Source organism: Egretta garzetta, unplaced genomic scaffold, assembly GCF_000687185.1.
Source record: "Egretta garzetta isolate BGI_Z169 unplaced genomic scaffold, ASM68718v1 scaffold222, whole genome shotgun sequence".
Taxonomy (NCBI): domain Eukaryota; kingdom Metazoa; phylum Chordata; class Aves; order Pelecaniformes; family Ardeidae; genus Egretta; species Egretta garzetta.
This window is the reverse complement of record NW_009258765.1, coordinates 270,256-280,288: the sequence shown is the minus strand read 5'-3', so window position 1 is coordinate 280,288 and position 10,033 is coordinate 270,256. Positions and strand designations below refer to the sequence as shown.

At 37.8% G+C, this 10,033-nt stretch overlaps 1 protein-coding gene across 2 annotated transcripts in view; it reads left to right on the top strand.

The window, feature by feature from the left end:
- The first annotated feature begins 396 nt into the window (after positions 1-396).
- The window catches only part of GAS2 (growth arrest specific 2), an 86,218-nt gene continuing 76,581 nt past the window's right edge, over positions 397-10,033 (top strand). For both annotated transcript variants that reach the window (XM_009649327.2, XM_035889037.1), the window contains exons 1-2: positions 397-538; positions 8,725-8,849. In XM_009649327.2, coding sequence (XP_009647622.1) covers positions 397-538; positions 8,725-8,849 — 267 coding nt within the window. The remainder of the gene's footprint in view (positions 539-8,724; positions 8,850-10,033) is intronic.

The window sequence follows — 10,033 nt, the reverse complement described above, 5'->3', positions numbered from 1 at the left end:
TGGATATTGGATGAGGCACCGTAGTGAGTTGTTAGCTTTGTGTGAAATGTTTATTTTGATTTGATTTTAATCGCTCCTTGCAGAATATTTGGTTATGTGTTGGCAATGTGTAGCTTGGTGAGTACAAATGAAGTCGACATTTATCTGTATGGTTTAATCCGTATGGCTGCGATGTGATCTGTTAACAAAACAAAACTTCAATCATCAATGTTGTATTCATGTGTTAGATCCACATCTGTTTGCCTGACATCTGATTTCTTGGACTCATAGTTACTGTTATCTTCTACAGTTCTAAAAACAGAGCCTGCAAAACTTTATTTGATATAATGAAGTACTTCTCTTTTCTTTTTTTTTTTTTCTTTATGTAATAAAACAGGTACAACAAGCGGATAAGCAATGTGCACTGCTCTGAGCCCGAAGGCACGTGGGCCTGGCCTCTCTGATATGCATCAATACAGTCAGTGGCTTGCAAGTAGACATGAGGCCAACTTGTTGCCCATGAAAGAGGATTTGGCCCTGTGGCTCACAAATCTACTGGGTAAGACACAGTAAGATGGAATGCAGATACTGGGCAGTAACAGAGCTTTATATACTGTTAGCTGGGAATTCAGTCCTTCAGGTTTCTTTGTCTTTCAGAAATAAAGGTAGTTATGATTAGGTAGCTACCCCCACATAGTGCAACTGTTAGCAAGGTCAGAAAAGCTAGTAAGTAATTTCCCTCCACAGTGTTTCTGTGAGAAGCATAATTGAACTTTATTATTCATTTAGTGTTTATTTTTCCTGACATTTCCTTTTAAATGTTCTTTTGCACATGTTTTCTATATGAATACCATTAAGATGAATGGTGCTAATTACTGCCATCAACTACGTCTTCCATTTTTATTGGTAGGCCTCCTAAAGAGTATGGCTGTGCTGACTGTCTTGAATGGAAGGAGCCATTAAATAGTTCTTCACTGACCAAGCAGTCTGGTGATTGATAACTGCCACCTGAGGCAATGCATGCTAAGACCTGTGGAAGCTTGTGCATAAAGGGGTCTGACCTAGTGGCTGCAGCTGGGACCTGGGGATTTACTGGTTGCAGCTGTACGTCTTGGTGTATGAAGCCAAAACCTATTGTTGATGAAAGAGGATGCAAACCAAAAGCCAAGGAAAAAAACCAAAAAAACCCCAGAATGAGAGTATGTCCCTGGCAGGAAGAAGAGAGACAGTTCTTTGGGATATACGACTCATTCAAGAAGGTGGAATTTAGAAACTATGAGCCAGGAAATAGTATGTTGTTTGTTGAGAACATTCAGGGGAAAATGGCTTTTATGTGATCTCTGTAAGTCCAAAGGATTCTACCAAAGAAATACATGACTTACTTACACAATACCTCATCCTAAGGGAACCATGCCAGCAGTTCCTCTCATTAAACAAAGAGGAGAAAATATTTCAGAGGAGGTGATGTTTACATGAAATGTCCGTTGATGTTACTTTGGAAGAAAATCTGGATGATTGTTTTTAAATTTGGTGTCTGTGGTTTTGGGGGTTTTTGGTTTTTTTTTTTTTTTTTTTTTCTGGAAGTCTGTTCTGGTGAGACATAGGCAGTGTCTTGTCCTGGCAAATGCTGTAGCCGAGCAGTCTCAGTGATACTATACAATAATAGAGTATTTCTAGTGCCTTTCATCTGCACATTCTGCATTGCTGTATTTCCTCTTTTTTTTTAAGAGGAAGGGAGGTATCACTATGTTATGAGAGGTGTAGTCTATAACTGAAGTGTCAGTAAAAGGCGAGAACAGTGTTTTGCAGGTAGGCGATACCCATTTTAAAGCTGGAATAGTTATGAATCCACAAGTGCAAAAACGGCACTTCCATCTTTGTGTGGTACTTCCATTTAAATTAATGAGTTTTGAATACAAAATTGTCTAGGCAATACCAGAACAAAATCCAGAAACCCTGACTTTTCAATCCAATTGCCACAAGACAGCAATCCAAAAGACTGTTTTTTGAATCAGAAGCGGCAGATTCCATTCGGGATTTATTATATTGTTTAAATGTTTTAAACAATGAAGTTTTAGTGAGCCACTCTAAAACAAATAGAAGCTTGTTTGCAGTTCATAACAAGAGTTCTCACAGTGACAAGTTTAGGAATGAGGTCACTTTTTTAGCAAGAAAGTAGCAACCAGCAGGAGGTTCTGAAATGCCAACTATAATTAAAAATCCGATTTTTCATATGGCCACCAAATTCTGTGCTGCAGAACTAAATGGGCACAACCTTCTTTTAATTAAGCAGCATACACAGTTCATTTGCTTAATGCATTCCCCTACACCTTCTCACACCAAGCTCTTCTTTTCTCAGTTTGTCCTGAAGAACGGAAATTAAGAGTGATTTGTTAAACTACTTTGAATTCCTGTGTAGACATTGTTATTCAAATTCGTAATTCAATTAACTTAAAATTCACATTCAAAATAAATTAAGTGTAACTGAATTAAAGTAATTAATATTCATATAACTATATTAACTCAGAATTCAAATTTGGTTTAATGACTGTATAATTTAGGTTAACTTTAATGAGAGGAAGAGGGACAAGTGAGCGTGTTGCTGTAAGATAAAACAGGTATGAATGTATAGCATGCCGTTGCCTTGTTGTAAAAACCTGTTTGAACTCTCACACTTTTAAGCATCCAAAAGGATAAAAGGATATGCAAGACTTTTTTTGTTGTTGTTGTTGTCGTTTGGTTTGTTGTGTTTGGGTTTTTTTCCTCCATGGGAGAAATAATGTACTTTTCATTAATGGCCAGATTTTCACGTGCATGGATGTGCAGATAACACAGAGCAGATAATGTTCTGTGCATCCATGGCCTAGTTTGCTCTGTGCTATAACTTATCTGGCCTCATTGTAAGTGCCTTTATGCCAGTTCTAACGCAATAGGATTTCTCAATTTATAAAGAAAATTAATATGCACTTCAATTCATTTTTGTCTTGTTGGTGCATGTTTTGTTTCATCTATATTTTCTTCATTCATTTGTACTATGACTCAACAAGGACACATAATCTTTTCAAATAAATGTAGGTTTAAAAAAAATCATAGAAAGTATTTTAGGCAAGAATAGGGGTGAACCTCTTTGAGGTAGTTTGATCAACTGATGGTGGTTTTGGAAATTTTTGTGGAGAGGCAGATATGTTCTACACAGTGTTACGGGAGGTTGAAACAGTGACAGTTTTGCAGCAGCAAAGCCTCGTGTCGGTTCAAAATGACAAACTGGCAAACATTAGAAGGATGTTGCACTTCATAATATGAATGGAGGGTTTTGATATTACATGGAAATTAGGCATAGATAGAATTTGACCTTACCCGAGTGACAAATTAGAAGACTGCGATAGATGGTGTAGCTGGAAAATAACGCTGTAAGAATTTTTAACCCTGAGACTTTGGACATTTTATTCTAATTTAGCATGGACGTTATTGTGGTTTTTTTAGTAATCACTGGTACTTTGGTACGCATTTTGCTAATTAGTTTTGGAACCATGTCAGAGAAGCTCAGAGCTTCTGAGAGGACAGTTTGTCATTACAGCTCCATTGCTGAATAGATTTTAGCTGCCTGCGTTCTGGGGGCTGGAAAAAGGACATCACAGATGAAATTGATGTGTCAGATGGGATTGACTCATACAATATGGCACATTATAGCATTTTCAAAGGGAGACACGTCAGCGTTGCGGGGGTCGGGGTTTGCATGCTGGAGAGGAAGATGGGAGCTATGGATGTTGTGTCTCTTACCCTTATTTCCCTCCGCTGAGCTCTGGTGGCTCAGTCGAGAGGTCCTCGTAGTGGCAAAGTTAAGGAGATGTGTTGACCCAACTGTCTTGCAAATCATGATCATCTCTCAGCCTTGCTTTTATTATGTATGGAACCAATGAAGCACTTTGGCAATGGTTTCACTGCTGATACCCTCTGAATTCGGTAGTTCATGTATATACTTATTTCAGCAGAATGCTCTTGGTGGATACTGAAAATTTCTATTCCACCAAGCTTCACATGGGAATTAGCACAGTTGGGCCATAGTAATCTTCTAGCAGAGGCAACGTGGCAATTTGAAAGCAAAGAAGGTTTGCTTGTCTGCTGTACTCTCCAGTACTGTCTTATTTTCTCTTGTGTGTCTGCAGAGGCCAAGGGGCTGACATCAGGAGGAGCAGGCCTCGTCACCAGCCTGTAGTTTAGGGCACATTGAGAGGACGGTTTCTCTGTTTCCCCTTTGGTTATTGTGTAGAGCTCTGATCTTTTTTCCTATTACTGGAGCCCACTTACCAGCTGCAGAGGATTATGATATTGTAGCTTATTCCATCCAGCTTCATTTAGCACATGGGACCATGGAATAGACCTGCAAGATATGCCTGGGCACATGTCTGTGCTCCAAGGTTTCAGTGTTGAGGTCTCTTCCCAACAGAGCTTTCTGGGCTTCAGAAGCTCTTAGGAAAGGAGCCGGAGAATGCAAGATGCTGAGGAATGGCATATGTAAACATGGAATGTTGCATGAGGCATGTAAAAGTTGCTGGGTGCAAAAGTGAAGTAGGCTTGGAAGAAAGGAACAAGATGTTAGGAGAGGCATTGAGTTGAAGATCAGGTGTGGAATTTAAAGGCATGTTGAAGGAGGCATAAAGTTTGGGAGATGAAGGCTGGGAAGTCTCTGTAAGGAAACTGTCTTTGATTCTCAATTAAAGCGAAACCTGCTTCAGCTCGGTGTTCTTGCTCATCTTGTTGTCTAAGAGGATTCTGTAGCAGTACCTTTGTTTTCAACACCAGTGTGTTCAGCTCAAGCCCATGGGAAATGAAGGGTTTAAATATCTGAATATCAAGACATTCATTATACTGATATGTCTAGTGATTCTGCTGGCACTGATGCAATTTCTTATTTAGTTGAGTGGCTTTATGATTTTCTGTAGTATCACCGTGCCTTTGGGATTGTTTATATGTCCCATTTCAAGTAAGTGATAATGTCTCAATGCTATCAAAACTATTCCTCTTGCTGTCAGCTATTATAGGAAGCAGGGTAGCCTTGTCAGAGAAAAAAGTTTTGCATGTGCGTAAAATCATTGGCCTTTGTCGTCTTTGTCGTCTTTGTTTGTATTACATTTCATTATCTTGGGTTTAAAAGCCACACAAGTTGAGAGGGTCAGGAGCAGTTGTTCCACTGGTGCCTCAGTACTGCAGAAGCTTATCCTCCTATCGATGTGTTTCAGAGATTCACCTGAGTGAAATGTTCCTCTGTAAACTAATAGTTTTGTGTTACCACTGGAGCGTACAATGAAAGTAGTCGATTGGCTAGTTGTGAGGTTGGAGTCAGTGCCTTGCACTGTTGCTATTAAACTACAGTTCAATAATTGTGGAATGAACTGTGGAAATGTGGAAGAACTCAGTGCAATAATAGAGGCACCAACTAGGTTTGGGTACTTTGTTTTAGCTTTTGAGTCCCTCTGCCTTCTTCTGAAGGGTTGCCTGAGACAGCCTGTCAGGAATGCTTTATCTTGGGCTTCTTGGGCACACTGGGCCTGGGCTCTTTTTAGCTATTCTTCCATAGACCTCCCAGTCTGGTTGCATTAGGACCCCCAGGACTGGGTGGCCTTACAGATAGCTGCCCACAGTTTCCAAGTGGTAGGTGTTCAGGTATAACTGTCTTTTTAAAGGGCATCTGGTGATTGTGGTAAAAAAGAGGGTAAGCAATGCTTGTGAGGGTTGAGAAAGCCTTCATATTCCTGGGTTGGTGGTTTTTATTTTTTCTTTTTCATACTTTTAGTGTTGTTTTTTTATTATACTTAATGTTATTACCATTCTATAAAAACATTGCAACTGCTTTCTTGTAATTATAGCAGGAGTTATACATTTTTAATGGAGTTTAATGTTTTTTCCATACAAATATACAGAGCCACTTTTTTCCTCAGGCTATGAACATTACTCTCATTTGAATCAATACATTTCAACTGTTAAATATGTCAGAGCGTCTGTTTTAGCAAAGAAATGCCACCTTTTGGAGCCATAAAATACAGTGAATTGAAAGCTGACACCTAATATATTTTTCATTGGATACAGATGTTCAATGCAAAACTCATTCTTTCAGCTTTCATAAAAGGGAACAGAACTAAAATACTCTGGCTTAGTTTGCAATATGCAGTGACCAAACTGCTAATGCAATTCAACATTTGAAATAATATAAATGCATTGTTAAATAGCAGAAAAAGATAGAAGAGTTTTTCCATGTCTGTGTAATCTAAATAGGTTTTACGTTTTTTTTTAATGCTTGACCAGTGAAATAATAAATCTATAAATCATAGGACAGGATAGTTATGTAGAATGTGATTTTTTTTTTTTTTTTTTTTACCTGTGTGAAAAAAAAAATGCTTTCCAAATCAAAATAAAAATATTGAGTAGGTTAAAAATATTTGAAATACATTTTTAAGAAGAAAATGAGTATTAAAAAATTCAATATTGTATTAAAAATAAAGCATTTCCTATAACACAGTCATATTTCAAATTTAGCTTTCTAATGCCTTTATACCTTTTCCCAAAAATGCTGATGGGGCAAATGGGAAAGTATGTAGGCTAGAATGGTGATGAAGGCTTCTGAGGTGCTGAGATATTCAACATTTGTATCTGTGGGCTATTATATTATAGTTTCAGTCCTGGCTTCAGCTGAGCTGGAGGCATTGCTAAAATATTGTCAGTTATGTACAAGCTACCACTGAAAGTCTGCAGTGCTGCTACTGCTCTTTTGCCTGGAGAAGTCATTTAGGTACACAGGAGCTATAAAGCGGGCTATATGGCAGAGAGAATTAAGGAGGAATAAAAAGGGAAAAAAAATTCACATTGAAGAGATATTTCTGAAGTAGAAATGTGTTAGAAAAAACTTCAGCCAAAAATACGTCTACTGTTATATCTGAAGATGATTCACTGCAAAGATCTTTATCTTAGATTTTAACTGCCCAGACTGAAAAGACTCACAATTTTTTGCCCAAAGGATGCTGAAGTATCTTAACAGTTTTCAGGCAAGGGCATAGAGAAATCAACTTTCCTTTAGCGTTTTTGTAGTAATATTGCTTTATAATACTGCTATCTCCAGTGTTATAAGTGATATCAACAATATATTGCAGAAGTACAATATTAATTTTTGATTATCTACTTTATTTTTGTTACTTTTGAATGTTAGCTTTTTCCTCTCTTCTGAGTGAAAAGGTACAGAAAAACTTTACTTCTTTTTTCTAAATCTATTTTTCCTGGGGTTTTTTGACAAAAAACCATGTTGTGAACATGTTCTAAACAGATGAATGTCTTCCGTTTCCAGACATCTCATGGAAAATAAATTACCCCAAACTAACTAGAAAAACACAAGACCTCTTTTAGTCAGGCAGCTGCTTGTTGGTCAAAATCTGTGGAAAAAAAACCCTGACCAGCAGTGGGCAGAATTCTTGTCCTGCTTGCAAAGACGACTGTTTTGAGTAGCAGGAGTGGGTCTGGATGGGATGAAGAACCACTCTCATTTTAGACTTTTAATTTGGGTTTGGGTTTGGTTTTTTTTTTTTTTTTCCAGAGTAGACTATTGTTACTGATGATTGCTGTGTAACAGCCTATGAAAAATGAGTTGATGGTGTTATTCCTGTTCCCAAACGACATATGTAATTATCACCAAAAAAAAATAAATCCTGTCGTAATAGGAAGAGCAAGAATCAGTCCTTGACGCTCTCTTGATATTGGTAGAAGTTAAGAGGGCTGAAAAACACAGCTGCTGGTCAAAAAAGTGTCCAAAGAGAAGGCAAAATTTCCAGTAGAAATGTGAAAGTGGAAAACCTTCAATAACAAGTAGGAATACTTTTTCCTGGAAATGATGTTAAGGTGCTGGAAGTTTACTTTAGGGTGGTAAGTGATTCTCTTCTCACCTGGCCTGCCCAGCTTGGTCAGAAAGCACATCTCCTTGTGGGACTGGTGTGATCTCTGCCACCAGGAGGGTTTAATTACTGTGTAGTGGAAGGTTGTCTCATCTGCCATAGCCAGGGAGGATGGTCAGATGAAGTACAGCATCACCTAGCATGATAGTAATTGATATATTTTGAAATCAAAGTATTTTGGGTTTGTTCTTTGGGTGAAAATTGTAATCTGTGTGGCAAGTAGATAAATAACACAGGAATTTCACTCTCGCCCTTTTCTAGTGTACCTAACTTTACTTCTGAACACGCTCATTAAAAGGAGCATTGAAATCACTGTAGTATTTTGTCAACTTCTTGCAGTATCAAGTCTTAAATCTTTTTTTTAAAAAAAAAAAGTCCTCTCCTTCTTGGTGTGGTTTTCTACTTCTCTTACAAAATAAGCTGCAGCAATGTTAGCAACTCTTATGCTATAGCTACCCACACACACTGGTGTAAACCATTTTCCTGCTGTACTCTGTCTTTTAAAACACTATGTTAAAGGCACTGGAATTTCATAAGTAAAATGAGATATGGGGAGTCATATGCGCTAGAATAATTTTTCAAATACCACGTCTTCAAAAGAAAGCATGTTGGTTTTGAATAATTTCCTTTATGTCTACAAGTAAAGTAGTAGTGAGGTTATTCACTAAATACTCAAAGTAATGGAAGTTATTCAGTTCAATCATATTTCAAATTGTTGTCAAGATTCCTGTTGATTTCTCTTTTTACACAAATGTAGCCTATACTATTGCATGCTTTCTGCCATGTTAACTTTCTGTTTGCTGTTCAGGTAGAGAAATAACAGCAGAAACCTTTATGGAGAAATTGGATAATGGTGCCTTGCTTTGTCGGTTAGCTGAGACCCTGCAGGAGAAATTTAAGGAAAACAGCTTTGATGCAAACAAGCCTGGCAAAGTAAGTGTTGGTAAATCTTCTAGCATGTATTATCAATATCTGACTGGTTTGGTACTGAACTTCTTTGCACAGTTAAGAGATTTCATTTGTAAAGGGTTTGCAAACGGGCAGGGAGGCAATTGGACTGTGTAGAAAAATTACAATATAAAATTGGGGGAATTAATATTTCTTGGGTAATTAGTAAAGTAACTACGAGAGGAAGTTACTCAAAAAATGACTTGTAACATGTGGAGGATAAGGCATAGAACAAGATCTAGCAGTGTGATGTGGTAGCTAATAAAGAAAGCGTGATCCTTGTATTTATTTGCAAGGGAAATATTAAGTAGCTGCAGGAGGTGCCTTTTCCTCCATAAACAGCTCTAGGGAGGCCAATAATAAAATTCTGTAGTTAGTTTCGGTGCCTTGAGTTTAAAGGTCCTGTTGGTGTACTGGAAGGGGTTCAGTAAAGAGTTGTAGGGATGATGTGGATAACATGAACATTCAGAAGATACTGAAGAGCTTTGCAAAGATCAGGTTAAGATCTTGCTTGACCACAACCTCCCTTTAACTGAAATTATTTTCTTGGAACAATCTTATTAGGAGAAATTACAGAGTGCAGCAAGTTTCTTTTTGGAAGAAGTTAAATGGTTGTCATACATGTTAATGCATTTACTGTGAAACTTTTTTTCTTGTTGAATTCAGATACAACTGCCTTGTGAGCTAAACCAGGCAAATACACAGCAGGTAAAAAAGAGCCCAAGAGCAGAAATCACATAATGCATCTTCTATTCTTGATGTTTTCATAACTAGTCTGTATCAGAAATTAGGGCACAACATACATTTTATCAGCAGTTCTGAGAACTGACAGCCTTGTGTCAGCTGTAGCTGTGTAAGTTTTTTTTTCTTGGTTCCAAGCTTATAATTGTTGTCGGAGAGAAATTGTCTGGACTAAGGCAGGCTTTCTTTACTTAATTATTTTTAACCTTCTGTGGGTTGGGGGTGCAGGGGGGTGTTGTCTTCTGCTTTTGGGTTTGTTTTTTTTTTTCTAAAGAAAATGGTAGAAAGGGTTGGGAAGAAAGATAAGAAGTTAAGTAGAGAAGGAAGGAAGCCTTCCTCCACAAAGGAGGAGAAGACAGCTGGAACTCACATTTCATATTTCAAATTATAATCATGGTTTGGTTAGTACTGGGTGACTTCTGAGTTCC